Consider the following 22759-nt stretch of genomic DNA (forward strand, 5'->3'; position numbering starts at 1 on the left):
TACTTGGCATCATCCAATAAACATGGCGGCACAGAGTAAACTTCTAAAGTTCACTCCTAAAAACTCTGCTTTAATAACGGCAGCCGGCATAGCCACTTATTTCTTATACAAGCGAATAACACAGAAAACTCAAAAAAGGTTTGCATAAATCTAAATTCATGATCTATCTAGATCTATATATAAGCTCACTCTAGATTTTGACTTGATCTAGAATCTAGACTCAAAGTGACCCAGTCTTAAAGGGAAACTCCGCGATGGTTTTGACAATTTTTGATATGTGTTTTGATTTACAGATAATGAATATATTATTCTTTTTTTTTATTTGCAATAATAACTTAGTAATTGATGTTTTTCCGACGTAATTTTCCTGCGCATCCAAAACAGTCAGACTTTCACCAGGTTTCTATGTGCAGGGTTCGTAGCGCTCCTAAAAACTCCTAAAATCTCCTAAAAAATGAAAAGTCTCCTAAAATTCTCCTAAAAATTGCCCTAAAATTTTGTCCACTCTCCTAAAATTTTTACCCAATATTTAAAAAAAAAAAATCTTGCTTATTTCTTGCTAAAAATGTGAGGGGGAAAACAACAGCGTAACTAGGCATTCTGATCGCATGACCTTACGGGCTGGCTGTGTTAATGAGCTGACCAGTGACGCGTCTACACCGCCTTTCACCCATTTGTGAAGCGCGACCTCGTGATTGAAGATGGATGGCCTTGGACCAAGCAAGCATTTCACCTGGCAGTATTTTTCTGAAGTCATTTATTGTTACCACTAAAGACGCGCTAGATCTAGTCTGTAGTGACTATTGCCTATAATTAGAGCAATTACAAGACTAATTTGTAGGCTACACTCCTCCGGGCCCTCCCTCACCTAAAATCTTCTTGTTGTAAGTGTAAGACTAAGAGTGACTTCGCGTGGAAAGTCCGTAAATCTTCTAGATCTAGCTAGTATCTAGTAACTGTAATAGTATCTAGATTTAGTTTTAGTTCTAATTTAGATCTAGTGAAGATAATTCACACCTAACCTGAAAACTCAGTGAATTTTTGTCAATTTAATGATCTCGATACATCTAATGTCTAGATTACTCTAGAAATATGCTAGATATTCTAGATTTACGCTAAATCACTTTGAGTCTAGTGAAGATAATTAGCACAAAGAAGTGAAAAGCCCGCAAATTTAGACTCTAGATCTACGGTATATCCAGTGAAGATAATTCGCATACTGCTGCGAAAAGTCAGCAAATTTTAGTGACTTAGATCTAGACTCTAGATCTACGGTATATTCAGTGAAGATAATTCGCACACAGCCGCGAAATGTCCGCGAATTTCAGTGACTTATGTCTAGACTCTAGATTTACTCTAAATCACTAGAATCTAGTGAAGATAATTCTCACACAGCCGTGAAAAGTCCGCAAAATTTAATGAATTAGCTTTATAGTCTAGATCTTCTGTAAAATTTAGTGAAGATAATATTCACACGGCAGTGAAAAGTCCGCAAATTTTCGTGACTTTGATCTAGACTCTAGATTTACGCTAAATCACTAGAATATATATAGTGAAGATATTTCTCTCACATCCCTGAAAAGTCCGCGAATTTTAGTGACTTACATCAAGAGTCTAGATCTACTGTAGATTTAACGAAAATATTTCTCATACAGCTGTGAAAAGTCCGTAAAAATTATTTCACTCGTAAAAAGCCAGGGAAACTATATGGTTGAAAATGATTCTGCTAGGGAAAAAAACGCGAATAGGTCTAACCCCCCTCCCCCCCCAATCCAAAAGCCATTTTTTAGTAAGCAAATGTCAACTAAACATTCAAATAGGCCAATATTGCCCTATATATTACTGGCTCTGTTTATGAAAAGGATTTAAGTTAACTAATAGAAGAATAAAACATTGCCTCAAATGCACACCATGACTCTAGTATCTATAAGATACACATAGGAACTAAAAATGTACATTTCCATCACAGAGAATATACATCATGAATAAGGCATCTCTAAGAATGTTTCTTATTTTTAAAAAAATGGAAAAGTAACCATTTGTAATGTTTTTAAATAAATCTTTGAAAAAAAATGGTTGTTTGAGGTTTTGGGAAGACAGTCAAGTTGTTACTAGATTAAAAGATAACTTTCATTACATTTTCTGTGGACATACCACAGCTGATAACATTGTTTCTGTGGCATATTGGCAAGATATTTATTATTTTAAAAATCAAATAACAATAATTGATTTGATAAATGCTTAGTTTTGTGTATGTTTTACTATGTATCACACAAACGGATAGGAAACACACACACACACATCATACATTTCATCCTTAAAAAACCTCCTAAAATCTCCTAAAATTTTGTCATGGAAAAGTGCTACTAACCCTGTATGTGACGTCACAAAGGTGTTTTAATCTATTGACTTATTGTATAACAGGAGACCATACAGCAAAGTTTACATTCTCGTAAAAGAAATATATCTTTGTCTATGCAGATCTAGGATCTTGTAAGCAAAGAAAATATGCGTATTAAAAGTAGATTTACATGCTTGACTAATCACGGCAGTGTGTATTTTCTCGCCAGACCACTCAACACACAACAAACACTATCGCTTGGTTGTCTTGTCATGACCGACTACACGTAGTCTCGACTAGCCTTACACTGACCAGCTTGTTCGAATCATTCAGACACACGATCTATTTACTTCTTGGGATAGGGAGAGGCTTAGATGAAAATGTTACTTTTTTTTCTCGAGCTGGTTATCCTAATGCTTTTGGATCTATCTATACATTTATATATATATATATATATATATATATATATATATATAACTGTATCATAGCTCTGGACTAGGCCGTCACTAAGCCTAACAGCCTAACAGCCTAACAGCTACTGTAAGAATGAAGCGATACGATTGGTTAAATCAAGTTTCTCTTTCAGTATTGTTTAGGGAAGTGACGCATGAAATAACTTAAAACAAAATCTCTCAGAACCCCATTTTTTTTGGGGCATGAAGAATTTTCTGTCTAATTTATTAAATATAAAATTTTCTGAGCATTTAAATAAAAAATGATATAATGTTTACTATTACAACTTTTTACGCAGAATTTAAATAAGTCAATAACTAAAATTTGAAAAACTATCGGAGTTTCCCTTTAATCAAAGTATTCAAAATTAATCTAGAATCTATAAGTCATAATAAGTTATTACTATCTTAGAACAATATCATATATGAGTTGTCAGTTGAGTCTTATTCTTATTATTTATAAATCTAGTACTACTTATTATGACTTATAGAATTTAGAATTAAGAGTAAGTGTAGTTTAGACTTACCGCCTTAGTCTTAGATCTATAAGTATAAGTTATTATAAATATAAATTTAGTGTGCTGTTATTAGATCTAGAGTAACTTACGTTTATCGAACAAGTTAAGCTCAGTCGCCGACATTTTTTATGTTTGAATTTGTGTATCTCCGTAAAAATTAGACCTAGAAAAAAACTGATTGTATCTATGAACTCCTCATCCATTTTTCTTAAAAAGTAGACATGTTTTATTCTATTACTAGTAATTACTACTCAAAGTTAAACTTATATTTGATTTTAAACTGGGTCAGGTCGATGATTTCAAAAGCTTAAATTATCGAACACTGTTTTACCTTTATCTTATCTTATCTTATCGAACATATTAAGAACTTATCAAACACACGAGAAGTATGGTGTTTTAAAAGTGTTATAATCTTAAAATTTTGTGAAAAGTATGGTGTTTCAAAAGTGTTATAATCTATTTTTTTTTATTTATATCATTTTCTTTTTACGCCATGTCAAGACAGACAGATTTTAGTCATTTTCACATGGTCCACATCGAAGAAATCTATCACTGATCAGCTCTGCTTAGAAACTGACGGTGCTAAGCCCAGTAACGCTATTTTGAGACATAAGGCCATTAATAAATCCAGATATTATTTATTTGAGGGAGAGCCTAATAAGCTTTGGTAGCCAATAGATAATCCCGCCCTTCCCAAGCCATTGCAGGACACAACAGTTTACTTGGTTGACCTAAAAACAAAACATACGGTATGCGGCCCTACGTAACTAGCCGCCGATCTAGCACGCTCAGTGTATGTAACAGCCCAAAAGTCAGTGCTAGATATTTTTCGATCTGGGCGGGGAATGGGGGGGGTGCTGAAAAGCTATGGTAGCTTGCGAGCTCTGTTACCTATAGATGTAGGTAGGTCCGCCCTCCCTAAACCACCTGGTTGACCAAAAAAAACCACTGTATTTTAGAGCACGCTTAGTATTTGTCACACACACACACAAACAACATATCTATATATCTATCACGCCTAGTGTTTGTGACCTAATTAGCGGCTTGACCGTAGGTACTCGAATGATGGCTCCTTCCCCTTTCCCCTCAACATTGTTCTTACTACAACTTGAACAATGTTTTGGGGCTGTGTTGGTGGCCTGGTTTACACCTGTGTGTTGGGCTATCACTGACCATTTTTTTTTTTGTTGTGTGTTAGTCTGGTGGCTGCGTTTGGATTGAGTCTTGAAATTTACGTTGTTACTTTGCACTGAAAAAGTGTGAATGTTGGAGAGTGGAATTGCGTAAGAAGAAAGCGCGGGTAAGGGGGTGTAAGAGAGTGGTTAAATGTGTTATTGTTATTATTTTGAGTATTTGTGATGTTTCAAAGGAGTGTCTTTGTAGCGCATTATGAGCTTTATCATACTTTATGGTAAGATATATATATATATATAATTTTATAGACCCTGCTCCACATGTGTAGATCAAGAAGCACAACTGACTATGTGTTTGACTCTTTGAGGCTAACGTCACATTTTAATGGTCGATCAATTATTGATGATCTCTGGATACAGTTTCTTAACTGTTTCTCTCCCCCACCCCCCCCTTTTTTTTTTTACCTACCAAAGACATTTTTATTTCAAAATACCATATCTACATTCTATACCTCCTCCTTAGACCTTTCGTTTTATTAATATCTCTTCACATCAAGCGCATGCGCTAGGTATTTGTTTATAACACATAATTCAGAAGTTAATAGAATGGGGCATCTGAAAAAAAAAAACACAGCTGGATATATTCTATATTCTAAATTCATTGTTCCTGTGTTATATTCTGAATTTGTTGTTTCTGTGTCATCACAACGATGATAATAGCATCAAACTATATGTGTCATAAAATCAAGCTTTTAAAATGGGTACAATCAGTGCATATCGATGTAACCACAAATAGCTGATACAAATTGTAACACATGGGTAATTTATATATGTACTTTTACATTACATTATTTTAAAAAATAACACTTAAAAAATATATATTTTAAATATTTTGTCTTCTTTGGGTTATATCCCTTTGATGTTTATTTTTAACATTAAAATGGTGTTCAATATGTTACGAAGCTGAGATTGCTTACATAAAAACAGCTATTATCGAACACCCCCTTTTAAACCTCAATTTTCATGTTTAGGTAGCAAAGGACACTTTAAATAAAATAGTTGCAAATATTTCTCAGCCTAATTAGAAGCGTATTATATAGGTTTTGTTGAGCTGAAGCATCATTGGCATTAAAAAATACCCTTAACCCGAGACTCACTTCACTCTTCCCAAGAGGTCAATTTTTATACCAATATTACCAATGCACTTTGAATATAAGTAAAAAAATTATCCTCGGGTGAAAATGAAACTAAATATAACTTAACTATAAAGAAATGGACGATGCACAATAGGAATGGACTAGTTTCGTCATAATCATCAAAATAAAGGAGAATTTTAAAAAATACAATGGGGTGTTCGATAAGTACCTTAAAACAAAGGTGTTTGATAGATGTAAGTTACTCTAGATCTAGTAATTCTAGTTTCTATTATAAGTATTAGTCAATTTTAGTCATTTTACTTGAAAATTGTTTAGTAAAAACTTATTCAAACTTAGCCGACTTAGGATTTAGATCTAAAATCTAAATTGGATAATAAAATAATCATTTTCTAGTTTATTTAAACGGCTAAAAAGGCCCAGTCTGAGTCTCTCTAGTAATTACTCTAGTTTCTAGATCTAGATTCTAGCTCTACTCTAGTCACTCTAGTCATAGTGAAGTCTAGTGGCTCTAGTCTAGTCCAAGACAATGTACAATAAATGAATAATCATATAATGATATATCATATAATATGATAATCTACATCTAGGAAGAAGTTTAGACTCTAGACACTCTAGCTCTAGAATAGATCTAGTAGATTTAGTCTAGATTCTCTCTAGATATTCTAGATGATCTCCTCTAGTCTACTGTCACCCACAGGACCACATCAGACTCAAGTCAGGAGTACTGAAAAACAGTCTGAGTTTGACTGCTGAGACTGAACTGAGTGACTAGGCAAAACAGGGTGGAGTGTAGATTAGATGTATATACTCAGCTTTTAGACTCACTATTCTATGCTTTCTTGTAGAGTGTCTACAGCCTAGAGTAGAGGGCCTAGCTCTAGAAGTAGAGCTAGAATCTAGACCCCATAGACATAGTAAGGCAGTCTAGGTAGATCTGGACTCTTGTTTGAAAAATTAACACTAAAAACTTAAAATAAAAAACAATTTACCTTCACCTAGATCCCTTAGTCTTTGTTGGACCGTTTGGGAAACACACAAATAAAAATTACTATTGAATAAATCAGAAAATCTGTTAGATCTATGATGTCTTCCAAGCACATGTTTTTTATTTTATAAGGCCTGAAAGAAGGAACGTTGGTCAATTGATTTTGCAATGCTATTTATGTAATGGCTAGTTTATGACCAACATCATCATTTTTTTTCATTTAAAAAAGGAAACAAGGTTCTTTAGAAAAAGTCATTGGCGTTTTCATTTTGTTTCTCCATTGTTTTTTTTTTAACCTTTTTTTACCTATCATGCATTAAACCCATTTTACCTCTTTCTGCATTTGGGAACGTTTTCTCATTTTTGTCCTAAATTATCATAGAGTGTTTCTAAAATCCCCTTTTCAATATATATGCTTGCTTTAAACTTTAAAAAATTGTTCTAGTCTCATTGCAAGGGTGATTACAAATCATTTTGGAGATAATTTATTCTATTTGTAGTAAAATTTGGAAGAATCTTTATTGTTTAAATAGAATTTTTTCAAACAGGCTATGTCCCCAGTGCATAAGCCCTCACCTGGGAAAATTAGTATTTTTAAGCTTTTTAATTCTAAATGTGTATTAAAAAGTATATATATTATATATATATTTTTTAAACATATTTTTCTATTTTATGTATATTTTTTTTTAATAAGACGTATATTTCTATTTTTTTTAAGTTGTTTGTTTTAATTTATTAGTATTAGATCTTAAATTTTATTATTTTTTTCATAATGTATTTTTTTAAATGATTTTTTTTATTCTTTGCCTAGGGTATGGGAAGGATTTTCCTTAACTGGAAATATGAACTATTGGGTTAAAATACGCTTTAAAAAATCACAATTATGATTGAATTAAAGAAATTGCTCTAAACAAAAATTGCTTTGATAGGATATCTAAAGCGTACCACATCTTATCCATTTGTACACACTTTTGGCTATTAAATAGCTTGCATGTTGTTAGAGATAAAAATAATAAAAGAAAGGAAAAAACAACATTTAAACCATTTTTACTAAATATTAATGTTTGTTATTTGTTCATTTCTCTACCCAAAAAAAAAAGAAATAACTACAAAAAATTCCTTTGTAAGGAAAAAAGTGTCTGTTTGCAAAATTTTAAAATATTTTTTTAAAGTAATTTTAAATAAATATTTTTTTTTACAAATTATCTGAGTTCACTTATAAAAATGTGACACAGACTGAATGGCTTTCGATATATATAACTTCTTTTAGCTACTTTATCATTTGAAGTTAATCTTCAATCTTACTTACAGAAGTACTGATGGTCAAGAAGAGGAAGTGAAAGTTGTTATAGCTCAAGTAAGTATTTCGGTGAATCACTGATAACTGATTGCCTTGTATAGCATTTTTTAAACTGGGGCACCCCCATAAGGACACAACGAAGTTACTCAAAGACAAAAATCTGTTGTTTTTGCATTGTAGTTAAAAAGCATATTTGAGTATTAATCAAGTAAAAACATTATTATTACTAATGATTCCAGAGTCAACTCATCTTTAGCATTTAAATTATTTCCAGTTTATTGGTGTCTTTTGTGTAAACAGTCCTGCTTTGAAGAATACTTTATTATCAGCCTGGTCACCCCTTCTTAATTTGACCTGCACTCTTCTCACTAGGAGATATGTTACATTGTATGTTATATGTCAGGAAAATGAATTTCTGAAGTTTACTTTGTGAAATTCCTCTGTCCTGGTCCCCATTGGGGCAACTTTCACCCCACCTCCAGACCCCCTAGCAGACAATTAAAAAAAAAAAAATTTGGTCACTAGGCATCATAATATAAGTGAAATTTTAAGAAACATTGGCTTATTCTCTAATTGCTCAGGTATTATGATCAAACTGTCATCAGTATTTAAATATTGAACTTCATTAGTTCTTAATTTTGTTTGCATCCTAATTCATGGGGCTACTTGAAAACTTATTGTCCATCTGATGTTCACTGTCCTACTTCATTTTTTTTTTTTTTCAAAGTTCTCTAATGGACTAAAATAATTTAATACAAAACTAAATAATATTTCAAGCTTTACCTATACACAAACAAAGGCTTGTCTAGCTACTTGATGAAGCAAGGGGATGGTTAGCATGCCAGCTGTAGTTTATTCATAGTAATCTCCTTGGGAAACAAAAATGGGGGGGGGGGGCTGAGCTGTTCATTAAACATTTATTACTAGGCTTACTTTTCATATCTTGTTCATGAACAATTAGCATATTTATATTGATTTTTTTCTTGGTTTCTCAAATTGCTGTAATAAGTAGTATGTCTTCATTTTTCCTATAGTCAACACATAAATGTTGGGTAATAATGTAACTTGGTCGCTTTCTTTAACTTTCATTTATTCATTTGATAAGATTGTTAAACAAATTTTTTCTTTTATAAATTTGACCATTTTAAATTTCCTATAAAAGATTTTCATTAACAGAAATACCTAATTAGATCAGAGGTACTTTGGGAGGAAATGCAACAATTTTTACTCTAAATATAGTCAAACTGTGTTTCAATTTTTTTTATTTTAAAGTATTAGCTGAAAAGATAATGAGTAGTATTTTCATTTGATTAAAATTATTTATTAAACTTTTATTTATTTTTCATTAAAAAAAAATTGTTGTTTCCAAACATGTTTAATCAAAATTTAAGAGAAATATTTTGTGGGACTTTAAAATAATAAAATAAAAGAATCTCTGTTATAAAATCATGTAGACAAATGAAATGAAAGAATAGAGGCATGGGCTCAATGTCATAATCTGAGGGCTTCAACTAATTGATTAATACATTTCAGTGCATTTCACAGTTATTTAGTTTTTTTGTTAAATTTTAAACTGTTAACATGTTTTGGCTTTACTTAAAAATCAAAATAAACCAATTTTTAAATCAGTTGGTTGAAATAAAATATTAGGGTGGAACATGAGAGTCACCTTGCAATTTATAGAGTCCATCTAAAAAAAAAAGGGTTATTTACACATCAGATATTTTCTTTAAATTGGTCTCATATAGTTTGATATAAATAGCAATAAATTACTTTATGTACTTTTAGAGCATCCTTAATGTGCCAGTGATGTACAATGTAGGAATTTGAACATTGTTATTAGAAATAGAATGCTACTAATTAACTAGAATTAGACTACTTTTTTTTTTTTTGTCATTTACTTGTCAGATTCATCAAAAAGAACTAAATAGACCAAGACAAAATCCTTATTAATTCAGGATAAAACATAAATAGCAAATGTAATTGTTGAGAATTAAACCAATTCTTTATAATTTGTTCTGAAAACATAATTTTCATATACAAAGAATAGAACTTTATTGCTATACCATCTAGAACAGATGGCAGGCCATTTTAATTACTGACTTCCATGTTGTGGGCCATATCAACCAAAATGTTTTTTTTTAAAAAAGGAAAATAGACAATAGACCATTTTCATTAGAAACCAATGAATCTAGTTATAGTACTAGAGTAATAACTAGTAATTATCGGTACCAAGCCATTTATCCCATGTAGGCAAAGATCACTGTTTTAAACATCTTTTTTTGTGGAGTGGGGATTTTCTGTACATTGTGCCTATGTTTTGGCAGGCCAGATAAAACCACAAGTTCGTGGGACATAATTTGGGCATCACTGATCTAGACTATAAAATAAATTATTTCATAAAATTACAAAACTGGCTCTTTTTTTTTTTTTTGTTTGTTTCACAGCAACACTCCCCACACCTACACTTTTGTGACTCATACTAAATCTAAAATTGTTCACATCTAATCTTTTCTATTGTAGCATGGCCAGAAAAAAGAAAAGGCAGTGGTGAATGCTGTATTTTTTGCGTGAGTATTTTTGTTGTGCTGAAGTATATACATAAAATGATGCTAATATTATATTTTCAGCTATTTGTTGCATAATATGAATAATAAATATATTTTGATTTATTAAAAAAAAACAAAATGTGAAGTAATTATTTCTAGGTTCAATAATTTTTAAAAGAAAAACATAAATGAATAACTTAATGATCCAAAAACGGCTTATTATTATTTTTATGACAACAAACCAGCAATGCCTAGCTGATAACTCAAAAGTCTGATTGTGTTAGAGCTCTCTAATGTTTAATCCACAGCTCATTTATTGTAGGTGGCAACACTTTGGTATCAAAATTTAAAATATTATGTCAGAATTTGAGAGATTTCTCTATACTTGGCTTGAAGACATGGAACTGGCTCCTCATCAAGCTTGATTACTTTCTAAAAGAATATGAAGATTTGAGAGGAGTTTTGAAATAGTCTATGTGCAAAAATAATGATTGTGTTTTTTTTTTTTTAATGTATGCTATAGAAAAAAAAAGGGGGGGGGGTGCTGCTAACATTCTTACAATATGTTTAATAAAAAAAAAAAAACGAGTCTTTGAAAAAAAAAAATATTGAAAATTATTATGTTTATGTGATTTTTATAAAAAACAGGTTAGAAGTTCATTGAAAATATTGTCTTTTAAAATTGTAACTTTTCAGACGATTGGCAAAAATTTTGAAAGTTCTCATTCCTGGGATATTTACAATTGAGGTACCTTTCAATGATTTTTTTTTTGTTTGTAGGAGTCATAGTAAGATAGATAACTGTAGTGTCTTGGTAGTAATGTCTAAAAGATTTTAATCTTATTATAGAGTTTCTTCATATTTAGTGCTTTTTGTACTACGAATGGAACAACTGAAATTAAAATTTTACTAAAATTTTAAAGCAGCAGTTTTTTTTCAAACACTTATAACATGCTATTTTTTGTCCAATAGAAAAACTCTTCATTTAATTACTTTTATTTCTAAGTCAATTTGTCTATGTTTCTTATTTGTTTAGACTGCATACCTTGGAATTGTAGCTATTAGTCTGGTGGCTAGAACCTATGCTGATGTTTGGATGATTCAGAATGGAACTTCTATTGAAAGGTAAGCTTTATCAGCAATAGTGAGATCCTAAATTGTTGAGAAACATCAAAACAAACTAACAAAAAAAAAAGGGGGGGGGGGGCATATGAGAAAAATTGTGTCAAACAAACTGAAAGTAAAAATATTACAAGTAAGCATAAATTTCATTCAAAATGTTTTATTGCATTCAAAGCACTAGAAACATGTAATCTTGCTCTTATGGTGCTATGAAACTGGTATTGTTTTTAGAATTTTTAAACTATTGTCCAAATTTCTATGACCTTACATTATAGTCAATTTGTGAATTGTTTGTTTGCAGTTCAATTATTGGCAGAGATGCTGAGCAATTTAAAGGTCTTCTGTTGAAGTTCATTTATGCCATGCCTGTGGTGAGTAGCCTGTTGTTTTTTGGTAGCTAATTTAGTTTAAAAGAAATAAAATATTTTAGTTTTTATCTTGTTATCCATTATAACACTTATTAACTTGAGAATAATTTAATTTTTAAGAAAGTTCATCACAGTTTCTTACTTAATTTTTTTTATCCTCAGATATCTGTTGTTAATAATTTGCTAAAAGTGAGTACTTTATATTTCATGTGTGATGAATTTAAAAAAAAAGTTACCTTTTCATATGTTGAGTATATTGCTAAGTAGAATGTTTGCTTTAGTGTCTTCTGTCTCTGTTGCAGTATGGACTGAACATGTTAAAATTGAGATTCAGAATCAGACTGTCCAAATACTTGTATGACAAATACTTAAAGTAAGTCATAGGAACATTTTGCACATTGTCTTCTAAATCTAGATCTATAAAGTTGTAATTTTATAGTCTTGTAGATCTATACATTTGGTCAACCAGGGGGGGGGGGGGGGGTGATTAATGTTCCATTTTTTAAATTTAACATTCATTAGTTATAAAGACAAAAATAATTGCTCTCCAAGTTATATAAAAGAGATGTGTTTTTTTTAATAAAGTATTTTTTAATGTTTTTCTTGTTAGTGATTGTGCATTTATTTTTTTATAACAGGGGGTTCACATTTTATAAAATGAGCAACTTAGACAATCGTATATCTAACGCTGACCAGCTTTTAACACAAGATGCTGAGAAGTTCTGTGACTGTGTAGCCGAGCTCTATTCAAATCTCAGCAAGGTCTGGTTTTATACCAGTTTCTTTCTAGTAGTGAACAAACAAAGTCAATATAGGAAAATAAGTAATTGTTTTAATTATATTCATGAAATGTTTCCAAAGATATTTATGTCTAAACTCTAATTTAAAATGATCTTTTCTGTTTTTTCAGCCCATACTTGATGTCATTCTATACACAGTGAAATTAGCTGGTGCCATTGGCATAATGGTAAGGATGACTTCTTTATAATAGTAACAAAATACCATAAAATATTTCTAGCATTAAAAAATGTCTGTTTTAAAAATATAATTATGACTATGTCTCGATCTTCACAGGGCCCAACTTACATGTTGCTTTATCTGGCTTTCTCTGGTGCTGTCCTTACAAGGTATATTTTGTATTGTTTTATATTATGCACATACTAATAGTTTTAAAGGGAAACTCAAATGGTTTTTAACACTTTTTGATTTATGTGTTATGATTTACAAATAAAGAATATTCTTTTTCTTTATTTAAAAAAATAACTTAGTAATTGATGTTTTTCTGATGTAATTTTTCTGCGCACCCAAAACAGTCAGATTTTCACTGGGTTTCTATGTGACATCAGAAATGTTGATTACACTCTATAGTAGACTATGTATGTATATTTGACCAGGTTGTTAAAATCAGTCTGACACACAGTCTATTTACTTTATTGGCGGGGTCATGGATCAAGTTAAAATTATAGTCTAGGTCTAGATAGTTATCTAGGTCTCTTGATTAAATAAAAGTGTGTGACACTATATCAATGAATATCAAACATTGTAAGAATGAAGTGTTTGTAACCTTCATGACCTATTTAGAAGATACCAAAGCGATGAGATTGGTTATATCTAGAGGGGAGTGACGTAGGCAATGTCTAAAAACAAAATCTCATCCTGTTTTTTTTTTTTTTACATGTAAAGAACTTACTTTCTAATTTATTAAATAGAAATGTTTCTAATCATGTGATACAAATGGTACGTTGTTTACTATTACAACTTTTAAGCAGAACTTAAATAGGTCAATAACTCAAAATTTGAAAAAAAAAATTCCCTTTAATTTGTATGCATGAATTATGTGAAGCCTAAAACAGTTTCTCTCATGAACTTGTAGGTTGAGGAGACCTGTGGGGCGTATGACAGTATCAGAACAAAAACTAGAAGGGGAGTACCGCTATGTCAACTCTAGGCTTATCACAAATAGGTAATATTTTAGACTGGATAAATTACTGCTTATGCAGAATTACATTTATGTCTGTAAAAAAATGTGTAATGTTTTAAGATGTGGTGTTTTAGAATAACTTAAAACTAAAAAAGAGTTTTTACTAATTATACAGTTTCAGAATTACTTAACACAGATGGGGAACAAAAAATAAATAATTTATTTATTTTTAAATTTAAATTGAACATCTAAAAGAATAAGTTTCTGTTAGTACATATTTTACCATTATGTTGTTATTGAATATATTTGTGTTACAACCACATGTTATTAAATATAATGGTGGCACTTGACTGTTTTAATGACTGATTTTTAAGTATTCTTAATTTTATTAGGATCTCTTTGGTTTCTAGTTGTCTTATTTGAACTGTTGAATATTATGTAATATATTTATATCCCCAGTGAAGAGATTGCTTTCTATCAAGGCAACAACAGAGAAAAGTTCATTATTACTAGCACATTCCATAAATTAGTGAGTTATAATTGCATTGTTCATTATTTGCATTGATTTTAGATTAACCATTTAAAAAAAATATATGTATTCATAGTATTATTATTGTAAATGATGAATTTCAAAATATGTAGTCTCATTTGTCAGCTTTACTAGGTTTTACATTTATTTCTAGGTTGACCATCTTCGTAGCTTCATCCATTTCAGAGTTCAGATGGGATTTGTTGATAACATCATTGCTAAATGTATGTGAACATTTTTTTCCAAACATTTATTAGCTTCTGGGTTTAAAAATACTAATTTTTAATGGGTTTTTAACTAATATAATTTGGGGATGTTATACAACGATAAAGCATCTTTGACTGCAGGTCGTTAATATGTCCCTCTTTAGAAACTATTTTCTAAGGATGAAATATATTTTGTTTACAGATGTTGCCACAGTAGTTGGTTACTTGGTTGTAAGTCGACCATTCCTTAACCTAAATCACCCAAGACACATGAACTCTTCTCACAGTGAGCGTCTTGAGGTAAGACCCTGATAATTTTGCTTAACTGCACAACCTACCTTTGCCTATTACAGTAGTTCTTTAAGTTTTTGCATTAGCACTGAGAAACCTTTGGTAATCATTAAATTATAAATTATTATGCTAGCTTTTTTTTTAACAGGAGTCAGTGGTACAGAATTTTCTTAACTAAAAATTTCATTTATGAACAAGTTTTTCAGTTGATCCTCAAAATGTTGTATGTTCAGTTTATTAGAGATTTTAACTCCACTAAGTCATTCGTTTTTCTGGATGATTCAAGCAATATTTTCTATGCTTCAGTAGCGAGGCAAAAAAAAGAGCTCTATTTAATTAGGTTAAAGTAATCCTCAATGTAATATGCAGGTTATCTATTCTTTCTAGGACTATTTCAAAAGTGGTCGAATGTTAGTCAAGATGGCAGAAGCTATTGGAAGAATAGTTTTGGCTGGCAGAGAGTTAACAAGATTAGCAGGGTTTGTTTGTTTTTACAATCAGCTGAAATAAGGTTAAAAAAAATATACTGTCAATTGAGTTAAATTATAAAATTTATAGTTGGAAATTTTTGTTAGTTTTGTTGATTATTTTATTAAAGATATTATAAATTATTATAGCTAAGAACTTCATCTTTGCTTGCTATTTGCAGGTTTACTGCCAGGGTGACAGACCTAATGAAGGTGCTGGATGATCTTAATGCTGGGCGTTATGAACGCACCATGGTGAACACAGAAAATAGTAGAGGTAATATAACATTAAAGGAATTGATACTCTGTATGTATAAATACTGGTTGTTGTATCTTTTGGTAAATGAAGCTCATTATGGAAATGTTATAATAAACACAAGGATTACCTCATACAACTAGAAAATAACAATAATAGGAGTGTTATGACATGATTAGGATTTAGGGTTAGGGTTAGGGTTAGGGTTATTTGTTTCGGGAATAAGGGGAAAGTTTTACTTAGCGACAAGTGACGTGACAGATCTTTAAAAAACAAGAACACTCTAAGTGACGCTACAAAGAAGACGCTTCGTGTAGAGCAGTAGAATAGATATACGGATTTACGAACATAGCTGACATCGGACGATTCCCTTTGTGATTATTAAATATATTGGTAGAACAATATCAGCGTCGACTACATATTTTGATTGTTTAGGCCTTTCGCTGGTGTTACTGAAGTAGTTTGAGTTCAGTGTTTCTTCCAGTCAGACGTAGATCTACACTAGTCATATTTCAAAGAACCAACACCGCACGGAGGCCTTAACAGGAGTAAAAGGAATTAGTCTTTTGCACTGAAGTCAATGATTGAATAACATTTTCTGCAATTCACAGTAGCTTTTTGTGCAGTTTTTTTTTTTAAATAATTTTGTACTTAATTGTTTTTACCATGATAATAAAATCAGTGATAATGCTTTTTTTTTTACTCATTAGTATCTAATGCAGTTGTTATAGTCTACTCCTTACATACAAATTTTTTAAAATGCATGTTTAATGCTTAAAATCTTTTCTATAAAAAGAACTTTTCTGGTCTTTTAAGTAAAAAAAAATTTTCAAATGTTTTTTTTAAAAGTAAATTTGCTTTTTTATTCAGGATCTTCAAATAACTTGAAACAGCTGACTCTTAAACCAGGAAATGGAAAAATAATTATCAAAGATCACATCATCAAGTAAAATCTTAAGTTTATATCTGTTTTTTTTTTCTATTTGTTTGTAAATGATTTTAAACTAAACTTCATTGCTGTTTTTTTTTTTTCTAGTCGCTATTTAGACTGTGGCTTGATCTATTGATGTTTAAACTGTCTTCCAAGTTTGAATGTGTTGGCCTAAGTGTTATTTCTTGATTAGGCTATCAATGAGTTAAGTTCTAAGACACCATCCATTCTCCTGATGGTTTCTTATGTTGTCAACCTGATGTTCTACATAGGCATCTTATTTCACAAGTGCTTAGTTTCTGTCTTATCCTACATGACCTAAGCCTTACACTGGTATTTTAGTGTCAAGTGAAATATGGAGTTCACAAGTCAGGTCTTTGCATCAGTGTTAATATTTAGAGAACTCATGGCTGGGCTACCTGGGAGCTCACTGAATTAGTCTTTTACAGACCTGCCTACCGTTACGCAAAATGCGTATTCGTTACGCAAAATCTCCCAAAAATGACCGCCAGTACGCAAATACGCTTTTAACCCGTCGCGTTACGCATTTCGTATCCTTTTTTTTTTCTCCTCTCTAGACTAGCTTACAAGCGGTCAAGGAGGTCACGCTAAGCCCACCTGTGGGGAGAGAGGGGAAACAGAAAAGGTGGGGTGAACACAATGTGCCCAGATCTATACGTTGATTGGTTCTAAATAGCAATTAGATGTCTAGAAATGAAGAACGCGAGAGTGAGGGAGTGGCGGGTTGGTACCAGGTTGGTACCGTCAGTTAGCTGAAACACCAACGTGACTTTTTTTTTTTTTTTGTAAGTTCATTAGTAGAAATTAGTTTTAGTATGATTTAAAATTTAGATTGACTAGATCTAGATCGATAACTACCATATAGTCTAGATCTAGGCTAGATTCTTAGTCTTAGTATAGAATAGACCTACGGTCTACGTTTGTAGCGGATCCACGGCATCGGTAACACTCTTGAGCCTAGATCTAGAGTAGATCATATTCATTATATAGACATAAAGTCTTAGACATAGTTCCAGATCTAGATCTAGTCTAGATATCATCTCTAATGATCTAGATTTAGATCGTAGATCTAATCATGACATCTAATATTATATATATATATATATATATATATATATATATATATATATATATATATATATATATATATATATATATGACAAAATAGTGGATTGCGTAAGTGTTACGCATTCTGGTGCCAAAATACGCATTTTGACCGTAAGTGTTACGCATTTGGACTTTTTTTGGTAGGCAGGTCTGCTTTTAGAATCTAAATTTTTTCACTCTGCCCTTATCCTATCAACTCTAAAAAAAAGTTCTCCTGTATTTAAACTAATTGTTTTTTCTCTAATCAATTTTGTCATCATTTCAGTTGTAGAAGTCATTGCCACTAAGGTTTTCTTGACATTTATTTGAATCAGGTTGTGCCAAAATTTCTTGTCCAATTAGCAAACATGCTGTTTGAGTATCATGTGAGTGAGATATGAGTATCAAACTTTTTGTGATCTATTATGCATTGGCGATTGCTTCTGAACCCACTGAGTGATTTTGAACTTCAAGAGTTTTAAGACACCTATAAGTCCACCCAACTCTATTGGGTACTGACATACATTGGGGAAGTAAAGGTGGTTGGTCATTGTGCTGGCCACATGACACCCTTGTTAACAGTCATCTATAGAAGCAAATGAACTTTACATTATCTTCGCCCATAGATCATTAGGCATGAAAGGAGTACTCCCTTTATTAGTGATACATTTTGACTTAAGTAACTCCTGTGTTTATTTTGAATCTACACAAGTCTACTTACATATCCAACATGTATGTTTTTTGTTGTCTAGGAGCTCATTTATTTCCTGAACCTCTCAGGCCTTGTTTTATTTGTCTGTTCAAAGCATTTTCTTGGATAAGCAGAAGTACTAAACTATTTTGGTGCTGCTAGGCCTTTTCACACATAATCTATAAAATGAAGAATGCAGTTGTTCTTCCTGACTTAACTAAGCATTACTAAACACTATGGCTGTGTGGTGGCCCTTTTCCTCTTTTGCATTCTCTTGAAAACATTTTACCCTTGTGCGTCGGTCTGGCTTTTCTTTTTTAATACTAGGGCCATGTTTTTTTTATTCAGTTTTCTTTTTTTTTTACTTGTCCAATATACAATATTATATGCTAGCTTTTTATTGCAGATTTGATTTCTGACTATGCTCGATTTAGCAATGAGGCGGATGATAACGTATTTAAAAAATTGTTTTTTAACTAGATTTGATAAAGTGCCTCTTGTAACGCCCAATGGAGATGTCCTGATTGAAGAGTTAAATTTTGAAGTAAGAGTTTTTTACATTCTCTTATTTATAGATTTCAATTGTTTTCCCTATCATATTAGAACACACACAGACTTGGAAGCTGATAGGAATATTAAATGTATGGTGGAAAGTGTTTGCATTTTATCTTATATACATACATATATATATATATATATATACTTCACATAAAGATTTTTTAATGACAGTTTTGTCTAGATCACTTTGTTCTAAATGTCTTACTTTGTTCTAAGTGTCTTACTTTGTTCTCAGTCTGTTGTGTCTTTTTCTCTTTACACTGATTTCTCTATTTTTTTCTATACTTAGGTAACATCAGGGAAGAATGTCCTTATTTGTGGACCTAATGGCTGTGGGAAAAGTTCACTCTTCAGAATATTAGGAGAAGTAATACATATGTTTAGTTCACTTTTAATTCAATTTGAGTTTATTAGTCATTTTTTTAAACTCTAGTGCTCACAAAAAAATACATCTTATTTCAAAAAGGAATACATGCTTTTTTTAGACAGGTAAATGTTTTGGCACTAATTACTTAAAAGACTAAATGGTGAGGCAAATAAATTTGTTAGCTCTAATTACTTATAAGACTTAATGGTGAGACACAATTTTCTGACCATTTTCACAGCTTTGGCCTTTATTTGGTGGAACTATGACTAAACCAGAGAAGGGAAAGTTATTTTATGTACCCCAGGTAAACATCTACTCATTGATTTCATAGAACAACTTAAACTGTGAACAAGTCAGTTACTAGTTGAGGATTTTGTTAAAGTTTCATCTATATTTCTGAAATAACTACTTGAATATGATTTGAATTATTTTCAGCGTCCTTACATGGCTGTTGGAACTTTGCGAGATCAAGTCATTTATCCTGATAGTCATGCTGAACAATTGAAAAAAGGTGTCAGAGATGAGGAACTGGCTGAGATTCTTGCCAAGGTCATATCTCTTACTATGTAAAATCTTGTTCTCACTAGCCTCTTAACTCTGCAACTCTTGTTCTCCCTAGCCTCTTAACTCTGCAACTCTTGTTCTCCCTAGCCTCTTAACTCTACAAGTCTTGTTCTCACTTGCCTTATATGAGCCTATTTTACATAAAAAAATTTTTTAGTTGGTAAATTACTTTTGTTTTATCAATAGTTTTTCTTTGTTTCCTATTTGTTTGTATTGTGACTGAGTCCTTGTAATCTCTAGGTCCAATTGAACCACATCTTAGACAGAGAGGGAGGATGGGAGGCAGTACAAGTAAGTCATTTTCTTTCTAGACTTCATTTGTTTGTTGATGGGGCTATTTAATTCATTTTTACAATCTCAATTATTTATTGGGAGGAAAGAAGAGTAAAAAAAATGTGTGTAGACTTACTTAAAAATGTCTTATGCACATTTTCTTCGTTTTTTTAAGGACTGGATGGATGTCTTGAGTGGTGGGGAGAAACAAAGAATTGCGGTAAGATTTGTTTGTGTGTAAATAATTTTTATATTAATTTCTAGTTTTAAAATGTATGTCATAACAGTTCAGACAAATTTGTATTAAATTGTTGAAAACTAATTGAATGATTTTTCTTTCAGTTTAATGAATACAAAAAATATCTTATATGTCTGTACAGATGGCTCGACTGTTCTATCATAAACCTCAGTTTGCTATATTAGATGAATGTACTAGTGCTGTTAGTGTTGATGTAGAAGGATTCATGTACCAATATAGTCGAGAGGTAAGGTTTAGTATTTGAACTAAGATTGATTTTCAGTATCTCCACTATGAGAGTTTGAAAAAATCCAGGGGTCATTTTAACATCACAGTCAGAGAGAAACCCCATGGAAAGACCATGAACTCGTATTTTGTAAACAAGTACACAAGTCAGCGAAAACAAAAATTTTCCAAAGAAAGTTTGAAGGAAGAGTCAAGAAAACATAATCTAGAAAAGTCTTTTTTGGGAGACTCTAAAAGGAAAACAAGGCAAATATCAGAATCATTAATCAATATAGAAATTGGTCAGTAGTTGTCAGTCATTATTCTTTGTTTACAGTACTTTGTTTAACATTCCCAGTTTTGTGCCAGTCAAGCTACCTAAATACTTTTACCTTTTATACAAGGGATCTATGTTTAATGTATATTTTTGTTTATCATGGGATTATTTATTTTATTTGATTGAATTTGCAGCTATAATTTGAATAATAAATATTGTTCAAACTAAAATGAAAACATGATTGACACACATGCCCTAGCTAACTGTATGTGTGTGGACTTAGAGACACAGTAAAATGAACATCTCTAAAGCAAGAAGCATTAATCATCTGCTTTTTTTTTAATGCTTAAGAGCTACATAGAACATACACAAAAAAAACTTACAGGTCAGCTTAAGACCATTAGAGGGTACATACAATTAGTACAGTATCATGCATTTTATACAACAGCTACATAAACAGCATATTCCACCATGAAATACACATTTTATACATAAACAATAAATGTTTATTTTTGTTTGATAACATCTAGGTTGGGATAACTCTGTTTACTGTGTCTCACAGAAAATCATTGTGGAAGCATCATGAGGTAAATAACATTTATTAGCTTGTATCTTAAGTAAACATTATGAGACACCAAGCTTTTATAGGAAGACCATCTTGAAAAACTGTCAAAAAAAAAGTCACACAGCTGCTGTTTTTATTATATATAAACTTAACAGCTTTAAATTACAAAAGAACATCTTGGCTAATTTTTACTGTGCAACAATACAAAATCTGTTGCATGTATGCAATAACTTATTGGCAAGCAACTTGTCATCCAACCTGATGAGTCACACATTTCAGAGTGTGTATTTCAACTGGGACTAAAGGTAAGGAGAGGATCTACTACATCTAGAACTGGTGAACCAATAAATTGTGGAAAGAGCTGTCTGTATCATATTGTTCATGAAAAGATACAAAATAAATGTTTCCTTACCAACTAACTGACCAATAAAACATTAATAAAACATTTGCTTGTAAAGGTGGAGGAATAAGTTGTTGATGGCAGTGTCCCCACCATAAGTGGAACGAAGTAATGTTGTGCAGGGCTACTAGAAAAAGGAGGAACTTCTCATTACTGTCAAGAGATGAAAGATGATCTGGTTCAGTCATATTCTGTAAGAAGTCATCCTTCAAAGTACAGTGGATTGAGCACAAAGGAAGGGTCACCAAAGAATAGCTGGCTGGACAACGTAAAAGAATGGATCCGCCTCTCTCTTGATATCCTACTGACAACAGCTGCTGACTGGGAAAGGTGGAGGGATTTGATTGTGCGAGAGGTCACAGCACCACTACAACCAAAGTCAAGGGACAGAACGATCAGAATGGAAGGTTGAAAAGGCTCTTACATTACCCTAACCTTAAAAAAAGTAAGACTACTAGAGTTCATGGTCCAAAAGTGTGTGGTGGGGAGGGACCATTCTGTTGAAGAATGAAGACATATAGCAACTTTTTCATTTTAATGAAGCACAGATATCAACCAGTAAATACTAAACTTTTTCTAATAATTAGGATAAAAACCTTGAAACAGCTTATTTTGGGGAACTAATTGAGATAAAGGCCAAAAAGAAAAAAATAAAGTTTATATGAAAATTAAAGAAAGAAAAAAATTATTTCTAAAATTTTTCTTGAAAAAATATCAACTGTTTAAATAGTTTAAATATTCATAATTACATCAGCGAGCTCACAAACCTTATTGGACACATTAGTTTGCTTATAGCCTACAAGTCAGTCTGTTTCATTTTGTGAACCTTCATCTTAAAATGTTTCAGCTTCAAATGTCTCTCCTTATAAACTTAAGGGCCAGTCCTTTGGTATTTCACAGTAACAAACTGTAACTTTGTTAAATTGCATTTTTACTTAAGTGCAATAGTTTTTAATTCTGCTTTTTAA

General features: G+C 31.5%; 1 protein-coding gene across 1 annotated transcript in view; it reads left to right on the forward strand.

Moving 5' to 3' along the window:
- LOC106073788 (ATP-binding cassette sub-family D member 3-like) overlaps positions 1–22759 on the forward strand; it is a 25466-nt gene continuing 2707 nt past the window's right edge. Inside the window, exons 1-26 of the mRNA XM_056031009.1 lie at positions 1–138; positions 7898–7943; positions 10410–10456; positions 11132–11183; positions 11472–11560; positions 11859–11928; positions 12088–12114; positions 12228–12298; positions 12564–12687; positions 12836–12892; positions 13000–13052; positions 13799–13888; positions 14306–14375; positions 14530–14599; positions 14784–14881; positions 15260–15351; positions 15522–15616; positions 16466–16541; positions 18805–18868; positions 19172–19249; positions 19488–19553; positions 19685–19798; positions 20054–20104; positions 20262–20306; positions 20467–20571; positions 21357–21413. Of these exons, the coding sequence (XP_055886984.1) occupies positions 23–138; positions 7898–7943; positions 10410–10456; positions 11132–11183; positions 11472–11560; positions 11859–11928; positions 12088–12114; positions 12228–12298; positions 12564–12687; positions 12836–12892; positions 13000–13052; positions 13799–13888; positions 14306–14375; positions 14530–14599; positions 14784–14881; positions 15260–15351; positions 15522–15616; positions 16466–16541; positions 18805–18868; positions 19172–19249; positions 19488–19553; positions 19685–19798; positions 20054–20104; positions 20262–20306; positions 20467–20571; positions 21357–21413 (1923 nt within the window). The 5' untranslated portion in view covers positions 1–22. The remainder of the gene's footprint in view (positions 139–7897; positions 7944–10409; positions 10457–11131; positions 11184–11471; positions 11561–11858; positions 11929–12087; positions 12115–12227; positions 12299–12563; positions 12688–12835; positions 12893–12999; positions 13053–13798; positions 13889–14305; positions 14376–14529; positions 14600–14783; positions 14882–15259; positions 15352–15521; positions 15617–16465; positions 16542–18804; positions 18869–19171; positions 19250–19487; positions 19554–19684; positions 19799–20053; positions 20105–20261; positions 20307–20466; positions 20572–21356; positions 21414–22759) is intronic.

The sequence above is a fragment of the Biomphalaria glabrata genome, chromosome 5, assembly GCF_947242115.1.
Source record: "Biomphalaria glabrata chromosome 5, xgBioGlab47.1, whole genome shotgun sequence".
In the NCBI taxonomy this organism is placed as follows: Eukaryota; Metazoa; Mollusca; class Gastropoda; family Planorbidae; genus Biomphalaria; species Biomphalaria glabrata.